Below are 27957 nucleotides of genomic sequence, written 5' to 3' on the forward strand. Positions count from 1 at the left end.
TTTTTTATTAACCGTTGGGCAATATTTTTTAACGGAACCTTGTATTCAAAGTTCTGCAAACTTAGCTGTGGTTCATTTTTCGGTGCATAGCATGTTCTTTCCTTTAGAATGACAAAATAAGTGGCCTTGCTCAATTTACTCTTTTATGCCAATCTATAAATGTTACAAAAGTATTTTATAGCTCTCATGGAAATACAACCAAGAATGTATGGCTTATATCTCTTAGCTAAAAAGGTTGCCGACCACTGTTTTAAAGTGTTCCAAAGGAAAAGTTTTTAACTAGTTGTCAGAAACAAACACATACAAATTGCCTAGAATTATTCTGGCGTAAGAAGTTTCTTAACCTGCTTTTTTTCCTGTCATAGATTGAACCTGTTTTGAAATCACAATCATCATATGATTTTTATACTGCATCATTTCACAACATTGAAATCACCCCGTAACAACATCGAACGAACGACGACCATATAAAATACACGAGCAAAAATAATAAAAATAAATAAACTGAAACATGTAAAGATATGGTAAAAAAACGAAAACAGCTTTTTTCGCGGAAAATTTTGGGGCAGCACCACTTTACAAAATACTGGTTTGAAGAAAAAGATAAAAGACAGGTATCTGCTACAAAAAAACAGTACGTAAATCAATCGGTCAGTTCAACACTAATAGCACCAGATTAAAATGTTGGTAGCAATGAGAGGTTTGCTAACACAAAGACCAAAGTAAAATTTCTAATAAGTATATGTTTTTTTTTGTAACTTTGGTACAATGTACTGCTTTGTAACACTCACAGATGATGCAATATTGTTATATAAAGTCTACAAAAAAGCTTTGCGACTATAGCAAGAATTATGCATCATGAATTTATTGATTTTTTTGTCATAAAAATACCTTTGTATATTAATCAAAAGTAGCTCCTCTGGGTATTGTAATTCAATCATTACAATAGGGGCAACAGTTAATATAAACACCTTTGTATTTCAAAGGGCCTGTAAATTTGCCACAAATATATATTAATAAAAATCAGATTTATATTTAATCAGCGTGTGCCGTTAGAAATTGACTTTTCCAAAAACTAAAAATGCTTCTTTAACAGTTTTTCAACCTTTCTAAAAAAACACACGAAATGTCAAATATGAAGTCAATTTACAAAATGTTTGCGTGAAAGTATTATTGTCCAAAATAAGACTCTCATTAAAAAAAAGTTTAAAAAAAACTTTTCGGTACTGGAGTATTCTTGCAATAACAAAAAAACTTTTTTAACATTCAAAACATGTAATTGGTCGTAAAGTTTTCAACACTGATATAAATGTTGGTGAAATCCTGTTAAGTTTCGACCAAATTGGGATTTTTTGAGAGGTAAGTAGTAGGAAACAACCAGTTACAATAAGTCAGAAAACGTAAAATTCCACCCACATGGAACCTTTTCAATCAGATTGGTGTATTTTTTGACTTTTTTTTAAAGAAAAGAGTTCAATTAAAAAATCGTGCTAGCACTGGACTCCATTTAAGTTTTACATATTTTGGACCGAAAACAGAAGGTTTTCAAGGTCTAATTGTCTAATAACATCAAGTTGTAAGGTCAGCTCTAAAACTATTATGTCAACCCTGGTCCATGCAAACCAAAAATGGCGTTTGCGTTAAAATAAAAACCCTGTTGTAAGAAATATTCAAAAATGTATTCCAATTCAAGCAAAACTTTGCCGAAACTGCAATCCCAGTTATGAAAAAAAAAATTGTTTAACAAATTTCGCAAATTCAACGAATGCATGAGGTTCTAATCGTGCTGTGCAAACCGATCGTTTTGTTTCGTTAAAATATAAAAATAAAATCGAGCAATGAAATAGTGTAGGTATTGTAAGATAGCAGTAAAAACAATGTGTGGACAGCTGAGTTATATTAATTGACGGTTACTCTATTAACAGTCGACTCCAGTGGTTCTTAACCTTTCTAGTGTCATTAGCCTAAGAATGATTGGTTGCATTCTATCTAGCTCGTTAATTAAATAACACTAGGGTGCAGTGTTGTAATGACTTAAGTCAATGACTTGGCTTGACTGAAGTCCTTTAGACAAATAGTTTTGGTTGAAATGAAGTGTTTTCAGAAAGAATTTTTCATAAAATTGGGTTATTTATCCTAACGTTTGGACATAAAACAATTCGCTTGCTGTATATTACATCTTTGGTATTTTTAAGTTAAGTTGTTTATCCAATTTTAATATTGTAACGAGTAAGTTTTATGACGAGGACTTAGAATTGACTTGCACTAAATATGACTTGTGTGTGACTTAACTTGTTAATTATTCTAAAAGACTTGACCTGACTGGGACTGAAGTCATTTCAAAAGGACTTGTTTACAACACTGCTAGGATGTCATAATATTTGGCACCACTAGCTATTTATAAAATTGGAGGCCGGAAAACCACTGAAGTTTTTAGCATAAAGTAACACCTCATATCATTGCTAAAACCTCAACGATTTAATGACACTAGGATGACACGTCACTGGGCATCACTGGCTATTAAAAAATTCGGAAGCACAATAACCACCCTTTTTTAGCTTATTAGCATAACACCTCAAAGCTTGTAAAAATCCCCCCCATAAAAATGTTAAAATGTACTTTTTACGGGAATTACCAACGGTCAAGAACCACTGGTCTACTAGTATGAAGAGAACTGTTTACAGTGGATTCAGGTAGGTTTTTAAAGCCAGATTTGGGTAGATTTGACCACAAACAGTGTAGTGTCACAATTTTTCTACATAAATTTTTCTAGTAAAAACATTAAATCGGTTGTGGTGGCCGACTATATGGAACCAAAAACTGAATGAAGCAAACAAAGACAGGTAAAATATTTTTAGCATGGGCCAATATTGGAAAAAATGAAGATTTTCTCTGCTTTTTCCGGTAAAAGTCTTGAAAGGTATAGTGGCCAACAATGGACTTGATCAAAAATTAAAATTAAAAGCTAAACTCTACAGGTAAAATAGTTTTTGTATGGTGTTCAACTTTAAACTTAGGTTAACCATGCAATTTTATCTCCCCCCCCCCAAAAAAAAAATAGAAAATATACTAGCAGAGCATAATTTTGGAGGTTATAGTAAGACGTAGTAAGAATATTAAAGCGCAGACAGAAGTAGGTAGCATTTTGAACGCTTCGAATGTATTTTGATCTATTTTCAATATCTCTTTTTTTTAATTTATTTTTTTCATTTTTCATTTTTAACATAACTCTCAAAAACATATTGTTTTCTGTATGGGCTTTGATAGAGTTTACCAATTAACTATATCGCACTGGTGTACATGTAATTGACATGTGGTCTCGATGAGTCGCTAGGTTCGTCGTAACGCTGAGGTATATTGTCGTTAAAGGAAGAACTGCGTGAAGGCCTGTTGGTGTCCAGCAACTTGAAACAGTCGGTGTTCTTGTTTTGTTGGGCGATCGCAAGTGGAGTTTGTCCCAGCGTGTCCGGTTGGCATGCGTTGGCGCGAAGCTGAGAACATAATATGATAGAAGTGTATAGCAGTACTATTAGACCCTTTTTCTAAAATGCGATATATCGGTTATTAGTAGGGCCATTTTTATTTTAACTTAAAAAACATTTTTTTTGACTTTATTTTTATCAAATTTTAACTTTATTTTAACCTAACGAAATTGCTTATTTGTAGAGGTTACAGTTATTCCTTGAATTGATGTCAGTTACTTAAACATAATATTTTGTCGATTTCAGACCCAAACGTAATATTTTGTCAAAAAGTCAAGGTGTTTTATGGATTTAAAAAGTGCGTCGTGTTTTCTGGCGATAGATTTAGCCTGCTTAGGCATTTTTGTATTACAGAATGTCAGTAGGCTATTCTTAAGATCCAAACTGTTGATCTTCGAAAAGACCACGTTTATGAAGAGGAAGTGTTTTATAAGAATTATTTAAATGCGTAGCTATGAATAAACAAATGGACAATTTGCGATAAAAGTTACGGCTGATCCAAGTGGGCATTGCGACATATTTCCTGCTTTTATGGGTTAATATGGTTTAATTGTGCCGCAGTTCCTGATTTAAAATGCTTCCACGGCGATTTTTACAAAAACTACTCTCAAGAAACACAAAAACTTTGTCAAAAGCCATAATTTTGACAAATTTTGACTTTATTGAACATTTTGACTTTATTGTAAATTTTGACTTTATTTTGACCTATAAACTTGTTAGAAACAGCCCCGTAGGTGCTGAAAACAACTCATTCTTGGATTCGTGGACAGACGAGCTCCTTAAAAAATTTTGACTTTATTGACTTTTGCGGGCCCTAGTTATTAGATAGAGCAATCGGTTTACAGATATATCTGCCGACATTTCGCTTCCATTGATACTATTGCAGCTTTTTTCTATGGAGCGACAAATTGGTTATTAGCAGCATTCCCAAAAGAAGGACAATCGAAAAACGAACAAATTCTCGGAGGAATAACATCAAGTTTTGTGGTTGTGGAAAATAAGACAAAATAAGTACGGAAGTCAATTTCTTAGAAATATGGACGGCATGACAACCCTGATTATTAGATAGAGCGATATATAAATTATAGATAAAAACGGCCGATATTTCGCTTCTAGCGGTATATTGGTATCGGTTGAAGTGGGCCGATATTTTAGTGCGAAAATATGATATAGTTAATTACCTGTTTTTTTTGTTTCGGGTATTGGTTGAAAAAAAAAGGTAAAATCTTTGGCACTATTATCGGTCAATCTCTAGTGAATACCTTTACTAACTTATAACTTCGTTGTACCTCATAAATAGAAATGCACAAGGCATAAAAATCAATGAAATCAATATTAAGACATGACGTCACAAACGTCATAACGTGTCACCCACAAGTATAACCTTAAGAACTTTCTGCTTTCGGTCGTGAAAAAGAAGTAAAAAAAATAATTATTACCAATAGGTTCCCTAATTTTCATTTGCACTAATAATTGATCTAATCTGTAAGAAATACTGATCTAATCTGTAAACCTTTGTATACCGTTTGACAGTTATTTGCCATAACTTTAATCTGGTATACACTTGGGTATACAGTATACCAAGGGCGTACCAAAAAATCCAAACGTGGCCATGCCCACCAATCTGTATTTTTTACCCATTGTAAGTTGTAAATTTGTAAATTAGAAAAAAGTTTCGCGCTTAGTGTGAATCTCATATGTTCCAGAATGCCTTAGCTGCGTGGCCATCTTATTATGTTGCTAGATTTTTAGTTTTCATTAAAATTATATAACCAAAAAGTTACGTCCTATTGCATTATCACAAAAATAAAAAGTTTCGGCAACATAAACCAATTATAAAGGCATTTTTTTGCTTGCGCGAATGGATAACATCTTTGCAATGTTGCTTTTCTATCAAAAGTAACACCTGTCCAATCTTAAACTTCAACCAATTAAACGAACTGTGTGGTGTTCAGAAGATTACTTTTTATGACGTCACATTTTGACGTAACCTTGTGACGCCAAAGTATGACGCAACTTTGCCATCCACTTACTTACACTAACCTAAAGGTTATGCCAGCATAATATTGAAATAATGTTTTTGTCCTTACTGGCACTAAATATTCCGTATAGTAATCACATTTTTCAAAACCGGTGGATTTAAACATGTTACTATACGGTTAGAAAAAAGTGTAGAGGATATCTTACCCATAATAAAAGTTGTATACAGGCAAGATCTCCAATTGAACTTGCAACATGCAATGGTGTCTGTTGTTCTGCACCTATGACACAACAATCAACATTATGACGTCATATTCAACACTGTTGTTGTCCAGAATTTCAAAAGTTGTCCAAATTTTTTGCTTTGCAGTTATACAAATCTATAGGTATTTTTAGGGAAAATAAATTAGAAAAGATGCCATTGCAAAACTGTAAGAAAAAACATTGTTGCAGTTGACACAAAAAAGGTAGGGAAAAATAAACAATATGCTTTTATAAACAGTAGTCACAACATTGTCTTCAGTTAGTATCACAAAAAATCGCATTAGTTTAAAAAATACACATAATATTTGACACTAAAGTTATGAATTCTAAATTTCTGTGATTGTCTGCCGAGAGTATTTTTTAGCTTGAACTACAAAAAGGAAAGTCTAGGTCCCTTGTGAGTATTTGGTCAATTAGAGATATTTTGTTAACAAGAAAAAAATGAAGAACAAGCTAAATGCTGACTGATATAATTTCCCTACAGACCACAGATTCTATTGAACACATTGCGATGGAAAAATATATCAATGGATAGCTTGGAAATCAATATTCTTATGCACATTACCTCCCTATGGTATAAAAGGTCAAAAAGGGTCAAATTTGCTGGCAAATTGGTCGATTTCTTTATTGAAGTTTATTTTGGCAATTTGCCAAGGTGTTTTACAGTGTTTTAAGGTCACACTCCAATAATAATGTTAAAAATAGTTACAATCCAATATTAAAAAAAAAAAAAAAAAATCTCAGTATTATCAGATCTCTACTGGAAAGTGTGCATTTTGTAATAGGCTATTTCTTGAAATCTCTTGCGGCAAACAGTTTGATAATAACCAGTTTGAGGTCACTTTTTCCTTTATGTAGAGTTCAGCACAAATAAACAGACCACAAGCAATTACACTGACAAAATTTAAGGTCATTTCCACCATACGTAGGTCATTCTGCCATCTGCAAACCATTCAACAGCAATTAAGGTAATTTAAATCTTGTGAAGGTCAATTTGGGCGATATAAGGTCACTAAAGGAATGTCAATCCTGATGAGAGAAGTCATTCAAACTAACTGGGCTGTTACTATTACTGTTTCATAGTGGTGTTGATGTTTAATAAAATCAAGGACTTTTTGTACCCAACGAAAATATGGTTACTGTCTTGATTTAATGAGTATGATTTACTGAAGACATATACAAAAATCATGGCTTGTGATGGTGTTTTTGTAATTCCTTTACAATCTGAAATGCAGCTGTGGGTACAACATCTGGTAATTGATCTTGTTCGTGGAATTTTCAGAATTAGTCCTAGTAAGTGCATTAAATATTTATGGGATTTTTTCCTCTGCGATTGCATAAACCCCCTTGTACACAATGCCATGTAAAAAAACAAACAAGCCATAGCAGTTATAAATATTGCTTTTTTACATTTTACACTGATGATTAAAAAACAACATAAAATAACAAGATGAAAATATGTTAAAATGATCGTTTAGTTTATATCAAAAAATCGATGCAACAAACCTTGGCTTAAAAAAACACCTTGAAAACTAACAGGTTTTAAAAGTTTTTAATGTACTGTAAAGCAGTGCTTCCCGTGCAACTAACAGTGAGACATGGCCAAACAAATCAAAAACAAACGAATGGGAAAAGAAACAAGTATACTCATGCAATTTTCTATTAATGTGGACTTGAGCTTGCATATTGGATGTTATCAGATCAAGAGGCTTGAATGGAGACAAGCACATATGCAATGTTACATTTAGAAATGCTTCGCGACCCACTGGTTGGGAACCACTGCTGTAAAGGCTTGTTCACATTAAAGCTACATACCTATAGGTGTGTTGATATGATCTTTAGTGGCGTGGGCAAGCAAATGCATCGTCAGTTGGGTGTTCCCGTCTGCTATTGCGTAACACAATGAAGAAGCTAAAATAAACAAAACAAAAGGTTACCCTTCCATACAGACTGAAATAATGAGCATTGCAATGTGATTGTCAATATTTCTAAGGCAACTTACTGAACAGCAAAAAAATTCTTGAAAAATAAGGTAATTTATTTGACATAAAAGATTCTAACATTGGAATTTTTAGCCTCTTATCATACATATAATTACTGTCAAAAAATTTTGTATTAGATTTAAAAAAACAAGAAGTTCAAATGGGGGAAAACAAACATTTTAAAAAACTATAAAAGAACTACATAGATTGAATCTCAACGTTTTTTGCAATGTGATTCACAATATTTCTAAAGGCACTCCTACTAAACAGAGAAAGATTTCGGAAAAATAAAAGAGTTTATTTTTAATAAAAGCTTCTAACATTGAGATTTTTTTTCCTCTTACTAAACATTATAACTTCAAAGAATATTTTGTTAAGTTTAAGCGGAAAACAAACATTTCAAAAGGAAACAGGCAAACAGCAAACATTTTTTAAAATTGCATTTTTAAAAATTAATGTCTTTACACATCGATTGGTATCTGTTCAGATATTTCACTACAAAATGCATAGTAATTAAAACAGGATAAAAAAAAACCTGTGTCATTCAGAGATTTGTATAGAAATGAAACAGAATGAGTGGACTCTTAACATTTCAGGGGTTAAAGCCGCAAAGGAATTTAACTGACAAAGTTCAATGGCACTCAATCAAAAAGATCAATGGAAAAGTCAGTAACAAGTGGCTTATGTCTTACAAGACAGAGTGCCTTGTGGCTATTGTAGTTCTGAATGACACCAAAACTCGTTGATGTCATTTTAATGGGCCAATTTTATGTTTAGAATCACAAACTGTATACTAAACCAGTGGTTCCCAACTCATTTTTAAGGCGACCCATTTAAAAAAAAAATTTAGTATAATCTTGGGACCCAAAGAATAGTCGTAATATCATACAAGATTGCGTTACAAACAAACTGCACTACAAAAGCAGTTACTTTTTCGGAAAATAATATGCTTATCAAATCACTAATCATATAGTTGTGCTCGATCGCTTTCAGTGTGTTCTTGAAACAAGGCGTATAATTTTGTTTAAGAATATAAACGCATGTCAGCTTTAAAAACACCCTGAAAAACAAATGACCCCAAAAAATAATCAGGCGACCCAACTTTGGGTCGCAACCCATACGTTTGGAACCACTGTACTAGGAGAAGAATGCTAGTAAACAACACTAAATTTGAAAACACAGGTCTTTTGGGTAAACAATTTTGAATGTTTTATATTAAATGACGTTGGGGCCTTTTTTAAAAGCATTTACAAAATACTTTTATGAAACAAATTTAAAAATTTGATTGACAATTTGGTAAGTGTAGTTTAGTTTCAACATTTTAAATAGCAATTTAAAACAAACTACATTTTAACAAAAAAAGTATATTATTATTTACCATTACTGCCTTGATGATATTTAGACTGTTTATGAAAATGTTTTAGGCATATTTCCGGTAAATTTTAAGAGATAATTTTTATGTTTTATAGTTTATAGCATGTTTTGTAAACAGTTTACATATCATCTGTTCTGAAAGCAAGAGTTTTTCTTTTAAAATTTAATTGTCATCGGAAATATTCCTACAATTAAAAGCGTTTCAGCTTTACCTAATATAAACTTACTTAAATCGGCAGCATATTTAGGTGGTAGCGGAAGCAAGAAGGCCTTTCTTTCATATTTATTCCTGATGAAGCTTTCGCGTTCTTCTCTGGTACAATCTGGCAAAGGTTTCGGAATTCCAACGGTGGTCCGTCCCTCCCATACCGAATTGCAAATCAGGTTTCCAACCTTCTCCATAACTGCGCGGCATTCGGCCGGCCATTCGTCTAGCTCTGGATAAAATTTGAAAACCAGTGATGTTAACAAGTCATTTTTACTTATTCCAAGTCAAGTATTTAAAAAAAATAACAAGTCACAGTCCAAGTCATTAGCTACCCAAGTCAAGCCCCAGTCTCATTATTGGAGAAAGTCATCTTCCAAGCGAATCACTGATATCATAATAAAACAATGAACTTTTGAAATAAGAAAAGTCAACTAAAAAAAGAAAACAACAACATGCTGCAATCTGACCGTTTTATGTCCAACAATTGAGATTAAGCAACTCAACTTTATCACAAAATGTGAAAAAAAACACTTAAATTCAAAACAATTTATTTGGCTGAATGACTTAAGTTCAAGTCAAATCATTTCAAAACAGTCACTGAAGTGCACTTAAGCTCAGTAAGTGGTTATCAACCAGGGTGCCACTGCACTCTAGGGTGCCATTTTTAACTTTTTTTGTGTAGGATAAAAAGTCCAAAAATTAAGGTTTTGTTTAACCTTGTCGCACAGTTACAGTTAACCACGCAGAAATACGAGCAAGGATGCCGCCAACCATTCATACTTTCTTTAGGGCGCCACAAGCCAAAAAAGGTTGAGAAACACTGACTTAAGTCATTACCACACTGTTGATAACTGACATGTTTTTTATTACAGAAATCAGAACTAATAACTTCAATAATATTTTTTACAGTTTACCCTGTGGTGCCATTTCTAAGGCTCAAGGGTGCCACGAGATAAATCAAACTATTGTGGATTCCAATTTTGGCTTCAGAAATTATTTTGGATTACAAATTTTGCCTTACGAGATATTTTGGATTCCAATTTTTGCTTTACGAATTATTTTGGATTCCAAATTTTGTTTTATGAGATATTTTGGATTCCAATTTGTGTTTTATGAATTATTTTGGATTCCAAATTTTGTTTTATGAGATATTTTGGATTCCAAGTTTTGTTTTACGAATTATTTTGTATTCCAAATTTTGCTTTATGAGAAATTTTGGATTCCAAGTTTTGTTTTACGAATTATTTTGTATTCCAAATTTTGTTTTATGAGATATTTTCGATTCCAATTTTTGCTTTATGAATCATTTTGGATTCCAATTTTTGCTTTACAAATCAGCCTGCAGCACATTAAAAAAAATAAAAAAAAATTTTTTAGCACACTTTTTTAAAAAGTCCTACAATTTTACCATCAATTCAATTAAAACATAATGTCAGGTAGTAAGCAAATGTCACAAACTTTTCAGCTGTCTTATCATACTAATACTGTACATTGTATTGCATGCTTTTCTACAAGTTGCACCTAAACATGGGAGTTTTTTAATTTACAAAAAGCAAAGAGGTAGCTTAAAATGACGATAGCGAACAGTCTTTCGAACAACCATACTTCATCGGGTAAAATTAGAAAATTCTACTGTTGTACAAAAGCTTGATTTTAATATAATTTGTCATAACAGTGACACCTGATTTCTAGATTTAAAATTAAGAAAATAGAACTATCAACAACAAAAAAAGATTTAAAATCTAATATAGTACATTGTTCCAAGTATTATTTTAATCTGATGTATTTTATAGCACTATATCCACCAAAATTAAAAAAGAAAATAAATAATTTTTTAAATTCATATTTTTGCACTTCGCTGAAAACCCTGCCTTACTTTATTTTAAACACAATAGTTGGACATTTTCCAATTGCAATTAAAAATCCTGGATTATGCCACAGATTGATAGGTATCATCTCATACTGATTTAAAGTTAAAAGTTTTAACAACAAAATTGTTAGTGGAAATTTAGTACGGCCAGTAGAGGCCTTGCTAAGTTTGGCTTTGCCCGCGACTGGGTATTGGGTAAGGGTGTACTAATGAATGTAATACATCAATTGAAGTCTTGCTTGTCTACATGCCTTTTTGTAATACAATGAATTAATTTTTTTCGAATAACAAAATGTCCGGTGACACACAGTTTGAAAATCACTGAGCAATTTAATACCTCCACATAATCAAAAGGTGGGCATGTTATTTCAAAATACATTAATATGAAACAACAAAATATAATTAAAACATGGCACAGTCGTGTGTTGTGCCACAAAGTTAAAGAATCACTATGCAAGTGGTAACATTAGTATAATAACGTTGCAAAAATTGTAAAGTGAAGAACCAATATTATATCGAAGTATGTGCAATATTGTCTCAATTCTACTCTAGGGTTAAAATCGTACTCGTTAAAAAAAATCAACTTTATTTTTCTGCAGTGTAGTTTTTTGAAGTAATAATATAAACGAAACCAGATCATACAGAAAAAAATAGCGTATCTTTTTAATATTTATTAGACCTAATCGTAAAATATCCCATTTTTTATACCAATTGAGTTTCACTCACCTAATGACCGAATTCTTGATATGTGGGTGCCAAGATTTCTATGGATTCCAGAACACTCTATGCACATTAGGCATCCGAGGTTCAGGGAAGCCCAGGTGGGATTTAATCCTCCGCAATCAACGCAGGTTTCGTTACCTTCAATCTCATTCAAGTTCTGCTCGTAAGCGGGCTAAAAAATAAATTTCCAATTGTAATAGGCTGGAGAATATTGAACATTACAATTTATAAATAGAGTTAGCTCCACCAGGCAAAATATCAATAGATAGAAATCGGTCTTCTGGTGTACACGAAGTATAAACCGACGTTTCGGCAGCAGATACCAGCTGACCTCACCAGGGTTAATAATTGGTAACCCAGATGAGTGGTAACCCTGATTATACACCAGAAGAGCGATTTCTATCTAATACAATTTATAGTTTAATCACATAGAGTGGTTTTGGAATTGAATGTTTGCCAAAACAAATTACATTGCCATTAGAAGATCAATACCCGATGCCAAGTGGTAGTATCAGTACTAGTTCAATACTAGGGTGGTGTTAATAAAAAAATTTCAGCAAAAATTTGCGATGCAAAGCACAATTTTTTTTAAATTCTAATTATTTAAAAAAATAGTGAGTTACTAACTTGAGGTAACTAAACTTCTTAACTCTAGATTTCCTAACACCACTGATCTGTAATATAACTTAATGAAATAAACAAAAAAATGAACAACAAAGGGTTTTATTCAGCCAAATTGGCTTCATTGATATTTAAACCTGCAAATGATGTAATTAATATGCCCAAACAATCAAAATATATGAATTTGAAACGTGTATGACTTTAAAGGTTATAAGGCTACAATTAATTTAATTTTTTAAATGTTTCATTAACTTTGATTGCTTTCAAGTCTTTTTTTAGATAAATTTACCTTTCAAGTGAGAAACTATTGCAAACCATGACTGAAATTACTATAATAATTTGTGATCATATCGGCACTGATACTACCAAAGTATGGGTTGAGTACCGTTGCTATGACTTGTAATCGGGTATCAGCACCAATATTATCGGACATCCGTATATCTAAATACTACTATATTTTAAAATACATATATGTTTAATGCTATATTCAAATATTACTATATTTAAAATATATATATGTTTAATGCAATTTTGTTGCAGCTGCATTCAACGCTTTTAATAACGACTTGCCTGCTTAGCACTGGCATGCGAAGGATTGCTTTGCAGACTGATCATAATCTGGCGTTCGATGGCCGAAATCCATTCGTCTCTTTCTGCTGCAGATGCTGACAGAAATTGCCAAGTATCTCCGTCCATTGAAACGAGGTGAAACTCTAGGAAGTCATCTGTGTTGCAAATATTACAAACACTGTAAGGCAGTGGTTCCCAAACTGTGGTATGTGCGAGTATTTCAGGTACAAAACGTTAATTGTTAGCAGCTGGTGGAGAAAAAACAACTACATGAATCGCATTAAAACTATTTGCTGTGTTATGTTTAATTTATGGTTTTTATGTCTTCTTGGAATGACATATGTCAAACTTTAATATAGCTACATGCTCATTTTCTTATCTATATGCTAAAATAGTTATAGTTTGAGATATTCTAGTCAGATGTAACTTAGGTGGTACATGATCACTGTACAAAAGCAAAATAATATGCGAGAAAAAAAGTTTGGGAATCACTGCTGTAAGGTATATTCTTAAACTAGGGTCCCTAGACCTTTGAGGGTCTGCGAACTAATTTTAGGGGTCCACGAAGGGCAAAATTAAAAAAAAGAGTTTAATGAAGAACAAAAGGTTTTATCACTAAATGTTTTTACAATCCATTTTACTTAAATCATTAGCATATTTCTGAAACTTTATTTGATTGTGACATGAATTTATGTTGTCATTTTTGAATTTGTTTGCCTACCAGGGCACGCGAAGCAAAAAAAATTTAGGTGTCTGCAGTAAAAAAAATTGAAAACCCTGGCTGTAAGCCATTTGTGTAAAAATCAAAGTTTGGTCATTATTAGAGTAAGTCATCTTTAAATCAAACCTTAAAATTTGTAAAATCGTTTGATTACAGCAATAATTCAACTAAAAATAACAAAAAACAACATGTAGCAATATAATGGTTTTATAAGTAAAAAGTTAAATAAATAGCTAAATTTTACAATAATATTGTTAAATGAAAACAATCAATCTCAACCTCAAGTTAACTTATGTACAAGTAAAGTCATTTGTCTGAAAGACTTAAGTCAAGTAATTTTACCAAATTGACTTAAGTTAAAGTAAGGTCACTTGAAAACGGTGACTTAAGTGCGATTTATTCAGGTCATTCACTTAAGTTAAATTACAACACTGGTGATTGCATTGAAATATCATAGATATGTTCTATTAAAAGCACTTCTTAAAATACAAGATTTAGTTTCTGTTTTTTACTCAATTGCTGGGTAAATAACTACTACCAGTGTAAATTGTTGTCAGTTAGAACTACATTAAACATTATCCTAACATACCAAAATAAAAATCTGTTTGTCATGAGCAGTTTTGAAAAATATAACTTCTTGTAAAATCATTTTTTTTGTTACTAAAATGATGTGATTGCATTTAAATATTATAGATGTCTGCTGTCTAACGCATTTCTTAAAATACAAGATTTAGTTTTTGATTTTTAATCGAAGGATATTAAAAATACTGCTAAATATAGTCAAATTTCTGTTAATTGTAATAATAATTGTGTATAAAAAAACTGAAAACAAGACAATCTTCAAATGAAAAAAAAATTACAAAGCACACTTTATTCAACAAGAGATAAGTGCAATGTTACAATATATTCCAGAATCCAGAGTCATAAAATGTTAAAAAAAGGCCTACAAAACTGCAGAATTTTAACCAAGAATGGCTTTTACTCAAGCACTATTCTTTTTAATTTAAAGCAGCACCACAAATGACATCTTGATATTCCTTATGTTTCACCTGATTTGGTCGCCGGCGATGATTTTGAAGAAACGGAAGAATGTCGGCCGGGAACCCGAACCATTGTCCGAACAACAGACAAACTTTTCTTATGATTGTTTTCCATGTAATCCTGAAAAAGAGATCGACTCCAGCCATAAGACCAAAATAAAAACAACATCAACATCCAAATAGGACTAATAGCAAATGGTCGTAATAACATCTAAATCGGAATAAGTCTTAAACCTAAATATCCCGAATCAGGCTCATCCAACATTGGACATAGCCCCAAACCCCAACCCATAAATTCCTTACTTACTCCTCACAATTCCAACCCTAACCCATTTTCTAACCCCACGCCATTGAAACTAAGGCGCCAAAACGTCAACACCAAAATAACCGATGCACAACAGCAATAGTCTTTGGAACATAATGCTTGGAGGAGACATAGTAAGAATATCAAAGCCACTACAAAAGTAGGTAGCATTTTGAACATTTTTGACTATGTAAAAAAAAAATAAAGAGTTACGTAAAACTTCCAAAATGATACCTTACTTCTTTATGGGCTTTCATATTATTCAATATTAGTCTACACATGTTGTTCTTCAAATATTTGCATCACACTACAACCTAATTGCCACAGGGTTTGAAATAATTTTGTATGTTTTGACTATGTTCAAAATAAAGAGTTATTCAAAACTTTCAAAATGATACCTACTTCTGTATGGGATTTCATATTCTTCAACATTAATCTACACCTGTTGTTCTTCAAATATTTGCATTACACTACAACCTAATTGTCACAGGGTTTGATATATCTGACACCACTTACATGCATACTGCTATAATAGGAAAGTTTGCCGTTGTCTTCCAAAGCAACGTATTTCTTTTTCCATTCCTTGTTGGAAATTTTTCCCTTCGACGTTCGCTTACAAAGCCAGCCTTGCTTCACGGGGATATTACGACCGAAGCCCAAGTCGTTTAATCGCCTTTTTTCTTCAGAATCACTTACTTTTCTAGACTGCAGTCAAAGTAAAACACTTTGTTAAACAATTTTTTTTTTCCTGATTCAATGATAACCGAGGCATTTAATCAAAAAAAAGGAAAATCGTTTTTTCATCATTCCAAATCATTAGATGATAGGTTTATCTAAGTAAAAATCCTATGGCAAAACTTTCACTGTTTTTAATAAAATAAGAAAAAAAAATGGAAAAAATGAGGGCTAGATGTACTTAACAACCTTAACATGTGATATAGAGTTTGCAACAATTATGAAAACATCTAAAAATATTAATTTATATTCATAGCAGTCTAAATTAAGTTGAAGCTTTGGGTTTGTAGAAATTAGAACACATGTTTTCAGGCTCCTACCGAAAAAATGTTTGATTTTCTTCTGGAGCTTTTTCTGAGAGGTGTTGGAGTAAATAATCCGGCGATGGACAAACTGCTTTCTCCCCCTGAAAACAAGTTTATGGATTAAAAGTCTTGGTCTTCGAGACTTTTGTAGAAACACTTTAAACGGACTAAAAACGTAAAAAAATGGCCATTAAGTGAAGTCATATATTTATAGAGCTAAATAAATAGAAAAAAATAAAAAAGAGAAATAATTATAAATTAAATATCTAGCCCTTGAAAATTTATGTAGAAGAAATACTTGAACTGACTTAAAAGTTGTAGAAGCATATAAATAAATAAAAACAATGAAAAAACTGAAAAATGGTTGTACATTAAATATCTTGGAGTTCCAAACGTGCGAGAAGAAATACTTAAATTGAATTAAAAGAGTATAAAATTTCATGTAAGTTAAGTTGTACATTTGTAGAACTAAATAAATCAAATCAATAGAAAAACTAAAAAAAATGTTAAATCACAAACTAAATCCTATTGACCATACTTAACACAATAAAATTGCTTTAAACATCGACATTTTTTACACTTTTCATGTTTTTAAAATAAATAAATAGTAATTCGTTGATTTAAACCGAGATACACAATGATCCATTTACGAATAATATCAGCTGGAATTTCACCAAAGCTGATATATTAGTATCGACAGATTTTGGCCCACATTTTACTACAAAAATAAAAGATAGTTGTTCCTAAAAAACAAAAAATTTCCTACATTTTTTGCAATTTATTTTTGTTCAGCATTATGTCAACATGCAAAATAACAGTTATAAAAAATTTGGATTTTGCATTCGTTTAATTAACTTAAATTTTGAACATAAAAAAAAAATCAGTATCGAGTATAAAAAAAAAACGGTTGGCAAAAACGTTAAAATTTAAGTTTGTGTTCAAGGTTCATATATATTACTTGGATTTTATTTTCAAAAAATTTAAATTTTGACCATATTTCAAGGTATATGAAGAAAAGTGGGTGTCTGTCTGAAAAAAGTGATACTGAACGACCTCCAATTTTAGATTTGCCGCCATGTAATGTTAACAAGTTAAAAACCTAAAAGTAGGACTTACCATGTAACGACTTAGCATTTCCGTTTGTCGGAGTTCCGTTGTTTGAATTGTAAATCCCCGACGACGTACTGACCGATCGGTGCAAAGGAGTTGAGGGGGCACTCAAACCCCCTCCGCCACCCTGGGAAACGTATTCAAGCTTTCTCCGACTGAGAGACACTCGCTGTGCCACTAAAATTAAAAATAATTAAGCGGTTCAACTTCAATGAAAGATGATTTTGAACAAGGAAAGTTGATTTTTGGTTTAGAGTAAATTTAAAATATTAATAAAATTGTTTTTATTTTAAAAGTATAAATTTACGGTGACAATTTGGCTTTTTAAATCTTTTACCACAGGTCTATAAAAGTTAGGTCACCTTTGTGAATAAATATGTTCAATTTTCTTTAGATACATTTAAGTTGTTAAAGATCAAATTTACAAATTTAAACAAAATAATTGTTTGGTTTCACAGTAATTTTTTATTTCCAAAAATCACCAAAGTGTATTGAACGCATGAGTACATCTATGCCAGAGTCTATGATCGTAAACTAGGGTCGGCTGACCGTTAGGAGTACATGGACAAGTTTTAGGGGGTCCTATTTAAAATCTTAGTATGTTATTTGGAAATGGAATATATTTTCAATTTTATTGGAATGTATTTGGACTTTATTTCAGTTTCAAATCTGTTTGGCCAAAAACAGCAGGTTTCTTGGGTCTTCTTGTTTTATGACAGTAATTTCTGAACAATTTCATGACAACTATGGTCCATGCAAATAAAACGTATTTTCAAGGGTCCGCGTTAAAAAAATCAGGTTATAAAATGAACTTGTCAAGAAACTAGTGGGAGAAAGAAAAAGTTTTAAAACGGAAATGTTTGTTAAGAAAACCACAATTTATTGCATATGTATAACGCACACATTAAGCTTTAATGCCAAAGTACATAAAACATTTCAAAAGCTTTGCAAGCAGGCAACTAGATTCATTTTAGCTTTTTTAAATTAGATCAAAATTATAATTAGATCATTTCAGTTTTTCAAAACTAGATTAGAATTAGAACTAGATCTTTCATTTTTATTAGATCTTTCTAGTTTTCTATAATGATAGTAGAATTTCAACTAAAATTACACTACATTATTCACAATTAATTTAGTTTAAATGACAATTTATTCTAATCCGAATGCAAATTGCAAATATTTCTGTGCTTTTTATATACGTTTTGGCTTTTTGAGTGTAAAATTCACCTATATGTTGTTCTGGCCAAATGTTTCAATTCAAATTATTTGGTTTTAACTGAGAGACTCAAAATGCTGTTGGACAAAGTAGCAGTTACGGTAAAATCTGATTTAGATAAGAACTAGAATTACGACACACACCCAGAATTAGCCACATTTTGCTACAATTACTTACATTAGAAAACAAGAATTAATTATCTAGTTTTCCAAGTCTGGCCAATGCAGTGTATTGATTAATTTTGTATAATTAAAATAAATTTGACGTTGAAAATCAATAAAGAGTTATTCGAAACGTTCAAAATGCCACCTACTTCTATATGGGCTTCTTATTACGTCTTACTACAACCTCCAACCATTATGCTCCTAAATTAAATTTATGTTTACATATTGATTTTTTTTACTTACAGTCGTGAAAGACTCTGTCAACGTTCAGTCCGTATGTGGCGCATGTTTCGTAGTAAGCGCACCGCTTCAAATCACTTGCAAGCTTTTTGGCCCTCTCATCCGTTATAACTCTTGGGTTGTCACTTGATATCGAGTCTTAGAAAACGCATTTTAAATTTACGAACATAGAATAAGGGAAATTATTGACAAAAATTAGCTACTGAAATATTTCATTGGTATTTACCTGATTCGATTTGAAATAAAAATAAAATTTTTTAGGTATTTTTGATTTTTACAAAAAAGACTCAAATTTAAGATAATTTAAAATTTTTGCAAACTAACAATTAAATTTTATTGAGTTAACTATTTAAATATTCAATGCTTGATTTGTTCTGTTAAGGGTCAATTTACATATATTTTTACATAAAATAAAGCCTAGAAAAGATTGTATAAAACCTAAAAAACACAATTTTTGTTTTTCAACGCATACAGTAAAAGATTAATCACACGTCATGCTATAACACAGTGTTTCTCAACATTATTTCGTGGCGATCAAAATGCTAAACATAAGTAATTAAGTATGCCAGCAAAGCTTTGGCGACCCCATTTTCTTCACTGGTTAATTTGTAAGCTTAAAGTGAATAAACACAAAAATAAAATATCATTAATAAGTTTGATTTTAGATTTAGTTAACTTCATATAGTCTTCACCAATTTTATAAAATTTTGTAAAAAAATTCTCAAATTTAAAGAGAAAAATATTTTTCAGAACCAAACTTCATAAATCTAAGCACTACTGCAGTCGGTGACCCAACAAAATCAACTGTTCAACCAATTTTGGGTCGCAACTAGGGATGTTTAAAGTAGAATATCCGATCCTGGAATTCGAATCCAATTCTGCTGTTTATTTCAAGTAATTGGATATAATTTTTTCGTCTTCAGCGGATGGATGTGCTTAATTTTACAAACGCGATTGGCAAGTTAAGATAAAGGCCTGTGCTTACTTTAAATGTGGCTACGTAGTGCGGCATCAGCATTTTTCGGGCCACCAATTACTTAGCGTCTCGTGATAACCTTCGCCTACTAATTATTAAGTGTCAATCAAGTGATTATTTTTATTACTTACACACATTTTAACAAAGTGTTTTGCAATTAATTGTTGTCACCGTAGGCCCCGTAGGTTATATTATTACCCTCCCTTAATAAAACAGAATTAAATAATAAATAAAAATGTACTAGGATTAGATATTCGGGATTCGTTAGAAACTGAATATTTTAGAATCCCCTGGGATTTTACTTTAAACATCCCTATTTATAATTGAGTTTTTTCATGCACAGCGTAGATTTCAGTTGCAGCTTGAATTACCAACTCTTTCAAGTTACATCGTCAAGGATTCCAGAACTTTTTCCAAATCAAGTGTAACATTTAAATGTGTCTAGCTGAGTAAAATGTGTGCGGGTGGGTAAGAAACAGAGTGGTAATACCTTAAATTGACTTTAGTCGTTTGGGTAAAATTACTAAACTATTCTGGATTTGTTATTCTAGAGTCGAAACCTAATATTCCAGAATCTCCTGGGATTCTATTTAAACATTTCTAGTCACGACCCATGGGTTGAGAAACACTGGTTTAACAGTTAAACAACTTACAGCAAAATAAATCTAAAAAAAACTAAAGCAATAAAAACCCACCCTGGGTTCCAACCAGAATTAAGGGAACATTGTTTAGGGTTCGAAACTGGGCGAGACGGCGGAAATAATTGAACACGGAATGAAAAGAACCTTCGTCGTCAAGACTGAAAACAAAAATCACGCCATCCACCCAAGAAGAAAACTAAAAGAAAAACAATAAAATCTCGATAAACATGCACAAAGTCACATTTTGTTGAAACATGCACTCATTAAAAGCAAAATCTCATGCAATTTATAATAATATAATTTTTTTTCAAAACTAAAGAAAAAATGTAAATAATAAATTTTAGCATATGATGCTTTTTGAATTATTTTAAATCTTGCTTTAAACTTATAAGGTTTACAATTAAAACATCTGCAGGTTAGAATGTAAAAAACAAAATGAAACTGCATATGAAAAGCATTTACAGGAATTACAAAAGCATATACAGAAAAAAAGGTCAAAAAACAAAACACAAGCCTACAGGTTTTAAACAACAACCTAGAGATATTTTCGGCCTGTTTAATTAAAACACATACTAACCCTAGATCAGGATACCAGCATTTGGAAAATTTCACACGGTATAATGCAACTTGAGTCATTTAAACGATAAAAAGTCCAATTTACACTGTTTTCAATAGATACCAAGTCAATTTCAAATAAACAGTTGCTTTGAAAAAAAAGACTTCAGCCATTTTTATTAAAATGACTTTGAAGTCAAGTCAATTTTTCAATACATGCAAAAACAGTGACTTAAGTGAACCTTAGTATAAAGTCTTTGACTAAGCCATTATATTCCCCTATCCTTCCCCATTACACTGTTATAAAGTTAAAACTTTTACTTTCACATAAACCTAATGCTAGCTTTGCGGATAGTTAGCTCTTTAAAACCATCAAGGCTTTACAATAAAAATTATCCTCTGAAAAAAAAACATCTGCTTAGAAAAAAATGCCTGTATTAAAACATACAAAAAACAAAATTTATTGAAACAGCCTAAAAATATGCCATGCAAGTTGAAAAACAAAATCTGTCAACTAGTTTAAAATCAAAACTGTTTGAAGCTTTCACATAGCCCTATGCTAGCTTTGCATAATGTTAGCTTTAAATTGAAACCAATCAAGGCTTTACATGAAAAAACACTCTTTGAATAAACAACAGTGAGCTTAAAAATGTGTTTTAAAACACAGGCAAAAACAAAAATTATTCAACACTTTCACACATTATTACCAGCTCAAAAAATCCAATACGTTTTTCAGAAAACCAACACAAAATTTCCTGAAAATAAAAAAACATGCAAGTTCAACAAACAGTAAGGGTAAACACAAACCTGTAACTCTGGTGGTCCACCTTCGTCTCTTATAAGGAGCAGATAACTTTGTCCGTCAACGACTAGATCTTTCTTGAATCTACCTCCCTCTGGTGATTCTTCACGCACATACGACCCAGTAAGAAATCGATGAACCAAAGCAGACTTGCCGCTGCTAGTGTTGCCAACAATTCCCTAAAAACGTGTGGAAAATTGACACTAAGTTATAGATGGAAGACTCCAAACCAAAATGAAATGGCATACTAAGAATATAGAAGTAGGTAGCTTTTTTAACATTTCAAAAAAACTCCTAAAAATGGCTTGAGTTTGTAGTAAGACATAACATGAATTTTAAAAGCAAATACAAAAGTATAGGTAGTATTTTGTGAACATTTCAAATAAACCTTAAGATAATGGCTGGAGGTTGTAGTTAGACCTATAATGAATATCAAAGCAAATACAGAAGTAGGCAGCATTTTGAATGCTTGAAATAAATCAAAAGATAATACTAGTTAGTAGTTAGAGGTTGATTTTAGATGTAGAAAGAATGTCAAAGCCTATACAGAAGTAGGTAGCATTTTGTGGCCGTTTCAAATATATCTTAAGATAATTGATGAACGTTTTATTTAGACATATAATAAACAGCTAAGCCCATACAGCTTTAGGTGGCATTTCGGGAATGCTTGGAATAAATGTTACGATAGTAGCTAGGGGTTTTAGTTAAAACTATAATACATATCAAAGCCCATACAGAAGTAGGTGGCATTTTGTGACCGTTTCAAATATATCTGAAGATAATTGATGAACGTTTTATTTAGACATATAATAAACAGCTAAGCCCATACAGCTTTAGGTGGCATTTTGGGAATGCTTGGAATAAATGTTACGATAGTAGCTAGGGGTTTTAGTTAAGTAAATATCAAAGCCCATAAAAAAGTAGGTGGCATTTTGTGACTGTTTCAAATATATCTTAAGATAATTGATGAACGTTTTATTCAGACATATAATAAACAGCTAAGCCCATACAGCTTTAGGTGGCATTTTGGGAATGCTTGGAATAAATGTTACGATAGTAGCTAGGGGTTTTAGTTAAAACTATAATAAATATCAAAGCCCATAAAAAAGTAGGTGGCATTTTGTGACTGTTTCAAATATATCTTAAGATAATTGATGAACGTTTTATTTAGACATATAATAAACAGCTAAGCCCATACAGCTTTAGGTGGCATTTTGGGAATGCTTGGAATAAATGTTACGATAGTAGCTAGGGGTTTTAGTTAAAACTATAATAAATATCAAAGCCCGTAAAAAAGTAGGTGGCATTTTGTGACTGTTTCAAATATATCTTAAGATAATTGATGAACGTTTTATTTAGACATATAATAAACAGCTAAGCCCATACAGCTTTAGGTGGCATTTTGGGAATGCTTGGAATAAATGTTACGATAGTAGCTAGGGGTTTTAGTTAAAACTATAATAAACATCAAAGCCCATAAAAAAGTAGGTGGCATTTTGTGACTGTTTCAAATAAATCTTAAGATAACTGCTGGAGGTTTTAGTTAGAAGTAGAATGAATATCAAAGCCCATACAGAAGTATCTTGCAGTTTGTGAAATATTTTTTTAAGTCTTAAGGTAATGGCTGGAGGTTCTATTTTGACGTGGAATCAATATTAGAGGACATACAGAAGCAGGCAACATTTTGTGAACATTGAAAATAGATCTTAACATAATTATCTTAGGATTTATTTAAAATGTTACCTACTTCTAAATGGACTTTGATATTCTTATAACTTTAAACTAAAACCAATTATTACCTTACCACCATAGGAAATATATAAACATATACTATGAATGGAAATAATATAATTTTAATGAGCTATCTAAATACTATATACTCTTTCTAGGTACTGATACTAGTATTGTTGGATTTTATTAATATTTAAGAACTTGGATACAGTTACAGTTAGCCAAGTGATAACATCTGTACTTGTTCAAACACAGAATGGTGGTACCAAACAATATTAACATTTTAACCAAGGTTTGTATTTAAAATCAGTGTTTTCAACCTTGGAATATATTAATTTTTTTCTACCATTATGGGGTTGTCACATAGTGGAATGAAAAAAGTTCAAAGACATTCAAAGAATCTTCTCTATGTTTTTAAAGGCCTAAAATGAGATCGCTCCCTGCTTTTTTTAAAATAACACATAACTTAGGCATAAAATAAATTAAATGACTTTTAAAAAAGCATACTTTTTTTTTCAAGAATTTTTGCTCCGCAAATCAATTCATAGACATTTAAAGACATTTTCTATATTACCATGTGTCATTTGGTACCACTTCAGACAGTTACAGTTTCACCTCACTCTTTTCGAGTCATTGGTATTGGAATAAAATATCAAGCATAATATATCAGACATCCATAGTAGAACCTGTGACATCATGCTTAAGTAGCAGGGCATGTGAGTTCAGGTAAATTCAATAAAAGCTTTCTCTCTGGGCAGGCTGTTGTTTAAATAAAACATGTATTGTGTGCATGGCATTAAAGGAGTAATGTTTGAATAGCAAGCCCGCAATTTCAAGCGCATGCTTTTTCAAGAGGTTAAAAAAATGCATTTTGCCAAGTTTTATGCAGGAATTTATACCACTAATACATTTTAAAAGCACAGATTTTGGTAGATGGTCTATCTTATTCCAATTTATTATGCTCATAAGAATATATAGAAAAAAATATACACAGTATGAAACTATTTTTGAAATTATAGCAACAGTAATAAAGTTTATTCTTTACAATATAAAAAAAAACAAATAAATGTAACACAATTCTAAAATACATTAATTCTAAGAAAATAAAAGGCTTTACTTAGTATATACATGTTTTTTATGTTATCATGTTACTTTTTCAATAGCTGATTATAGTTTCAAAATACACATGTGCAAATATATCTAGACATAAGACATTTTGAAAGTATTTCATTACTAGGTATAAATTGGTCGTTTTTGGTTACGCTTTAGCGCTTTTAGCTCTGATGCGGCTTTATTTTGCAGTAGAATCCTGCACTAAAATAACTGCTATATGGGCTTTGATAGTTCTATTATGTATATGTACTTTACCCACCAGCAGAGATTAGTCGAAAGAATGACCAAACACTTTCCATTAATTAAATTTAACCCAAGTAGCATGACTAAGCAGGGAAGTAACATGCCCTAATGTGGTTTAAAGCTGGGATGATGCCACTGCTTGAATATTGATTTTTAGTGCTTTGGCACCAGTCTGGTGTAACAAATGGATGCATGGTTAAATTGAGGTCGCAAGATTAAATAACTGGAGTTACCCTGGACAAAGCAACATTAGGTAATCACTTAATGTTGACCTTCTATATACGTATAAACTCTTTCACTTATTGCAAAGTCAATTATCAAATGATTGAGATTAAAAGTGTTGCCTAATAGAAATACCAAAATGTTGAATATGAAAGAATAAAACTTATGCTGGTTATAATATGGTTTGAGCAGGGTTCACACACAGTTTTATAAAAAAATTCAAAGATATAAAAAAACTTTTCTAACAAACTCAAGCAAAAAATTACATCGAATAATGTTTTATTATACTTCAAAAACAAAACAGTATAATAAGTGCTATTGTCAACATGATAAAAAAATAATAATTTTAACGCACTTTCTTACCATAACTAAAAACATAGTTTTTTTTACTTTTTAATGCACAAAACAATTCAAAAACATTGAAAATTTTGTAGGGATTTTAAGACTTTGTGACAACACTGTTAGAAGTTTGCACTACATAACAAAACATTATGGTTTAAACCTAGAATAAATACCACAATTTTAAACAGTGAATATATAATGTATGTTTAATATTTTTTTCCATAACTGAACAGGTCTATCTATTTTCTATCTTTAAAGCGTCAAACTTACTAGTCTGAGTTCTGGAACTGATTTGCTAAGTGTCCATTCCTGGCTGTTCACAAACGAATCTGGAGAAACACAAAGTTGTTAATAACAATACATAAATACATAGTAAACTATAAAATAATAGCATTAACTGAATAGAATTAAAATAAAAAAGTGGCTTTCTGCGGAACGAACGATTTTACACAAGTTTAGCACAAGGAAAACAATCTCATTTAAAACAAAAAAATTTACAAAATGTCATTTTAATGATATATCGATATATTTCCGAGCTTAAAGCTAATAAAACAATTCAAAACAACATGAATTAACACAGCACAAATTTGCCAAAATATAACTTTTTTTTCTATAGGTTTAAGCCTACAAAAATTACATCTACAGAGCTTAACATATTATTGAGTTTGCCAAACTTTAAAAGTTTTAAGCTAAAACCTGGAGTTTTTCCCCAGATAGTATGCAGACATCACCGATACAAATAATGTCAAGTTTACCTTCAATGTTTATGACATGTTCCCTTATTTGATTTTGTAAATCCAAGTCATCAATATTCTGAATGAGCTCATAGACAGCATAGATGTTTGGGTGGACACCTTCAAACCTGCGTTTAAAACAGAAAACAGGTATTTCTTTGGATCACTAACAGTCCAAATCTCCTTGAAACCAAAGGATTCAATCGACAATTCAGACAATGCTAATAATAGTTTGTGTCTTCTAATTTGTGACATAATGAATCATTTTGCAATGTGTGTTAACATAAGTGTGTTAACAACTGTTATCTAGCCCTTTTAAGGCTGCTTTCAAATAACGATTAATGAATCATTTATAACGAAACCAGACATGTGTGTTTTGTGTTAAAAGGAATCTTTAAGTCCAATTAATATTAAGGGAGAATTAGTGAAATGAAACGTAAAATGATAACATTGTAATTGCCATCGAAGACATGTTATTCAGATGGGCCAAACAAAAGGCATATCCTACATCACTAAAAAATAGAATATTTAATAAAATTGTCATATTGTGCTGTTCTGAAATGTTCCAACTTGTAAAACGAATTAGTATAAAACTGATAAAAATCAATTACAAAAATAGGAACCTAATCAATTTTCATTTTACAAAATGAGCCAAGGTGTAATAAAATTTACAGTTACTAGAAGCAGAGATGTTCAAAAAAATCATAAATCCTCAATATATAGTTGGCATCCACAGTGTAAATTAAACACAAATAAACATGATGTTTTTAAAAATTAAGGACATTATAGGACACAAGGTAAAAATTAACAATCTACTATCAAAAGTCAAACAACTGAATAAACTGCAAAAATTACATTAAACCCAAGGTTTACTTTTTCTAAAAAGTGAAATACGTTTTCTACTATGTAGTGTGGCCTTGAACTTTCCATGCAAGCATAGAAAAAGGGCAAAGGCTTTAGCCCCCAATGGTTAGAGGTTGTAGTAGGAATATCAAAGCTTATACCAAAGTACAGGTAGCATTTATAACATATCGTATAATTCTTTATTCATTTTCAACATCTGAAAATGACTATAAATGGTGAAAAATAAATATTTATTCAAAAGGTTCAAAATGATACATGCTCTTTGATATTCTCACTGAGGTAATTGTTTTGTTAAAGAACAATTAAAGAAAACTTTAGAGAAGTAAAGGATAGACAAGATTTGCACTTAAAAACTAGACTTTGTTCTGTACTACGTTGGTTCAAAACAAAACTTACCTTTGTATTTCTTGTCGAATGGCGGCAGAATTGTTCAGTTCTTGCCTGATATTATTCATTGCTCCGTTGCATGACCAAGCTTTCAATCGTTCTTTCACCTTCCACCCTTAAACTCCATTGATTCTAAAATTTAACACAGCCGATGTTATTGAGTGGATTGGTATGGCAAAATGCTAGCAATTTGGCGAATAAGTCAGCCTGAGAATTAGCCTGAAAACCGAAAGTATTTTATTTAAAAAATATGTTTTTTTGGGAAGATCGCTTTCGACACCGTATGTCAAAAACACATTAATACCAAAAGAAGTTGAGTTACCTCCCATTGTGAACTTATAAACAATTTTACATAAAATCGCTTCATTGGATCATTTCATAAAATCGCTTCATTGGATCAAATCATGACCGGAAACCTATTTTTATTTGTTATTAATG

The 27957-nt window shown here is 31.4% G+C and overlaps 1 protein-coding gene across 1 annotated transcript; it reads right to left on the reverse strand.

Annotated features, from left to right (window-relative positions):
* Positions 1-383: 383 nt before the first annotated feature.
* LOC146141618 (arf-GAP with GTPase, ANK repeat and PH domain-containing protein 3-like) lies at positions 384-27651 on the reverse strand. The gene is made up of 16 exons (XM_083390388.1): positions 27529-27651; positions 26290-26396; positions 25805-25863; positions 21889-22062; positions 20581-20722; positions 18913-19047; positions 17296-17466; positions 16195-16280; positions 15656-15844; positions 14845-14956; positions 13075-13229; positions 11887-12055; positions 9310-9519; positions 7542-7637; positions 5670-5743; positions 384-3491 (listed from the first exon to the last, which is right to left on the reverse strand). Exons 1-16 carry the CDS (start codon positions 27585-27587, stop codon positions 3282-3284), a joined length of 2148 nt encoding a protein of 715 aa, XP_083246514.1. The 5' UTR covers positions 27588-27651; the 3' UTR covers positions 384-3281.
* Positions 27652-27957: the final 306 nt, after the last annotated feature.

The sequence above is a fragment of the Ascidiella aspersa genome, chromosome 5 (genome assembly GCF_963924565.1).
Source record: "Ascidiella aspersa chromosome 5, kaAscAspe10.2, whole genome shotgun sequence".
NCBI lineage: Eukaryota > Metazoa > Chordata > Ascidiacea > Phlebobranchia > Ascidiidae > Ascidiella > Ascidiella aspersa.

Bases quoted from the DNA above. Each gene is read 5' to 3' on its own strand.
- LOC146141618 (XM_083390388.1), bottom strand. From the start codon at position 27,587: ATGAATAATATCAGGCAAGAACTGAACAATTCTGCCGCCATTCGACAA. The intron at 22,063-25,804 runs GTAAGTTTGACG...ACACGTTTTTAG, and splicing joins CAGTTCCAGAACTCAGACTA to GGAATTGTTGGCAACACTAG. The intron at 3,492-5,669 runs GTAAGATATCCT...TTATGTTCTCAG, and splicing joins GTATACAACTTTTATTATGG to CTTCGCGCCAACGCATGCCA.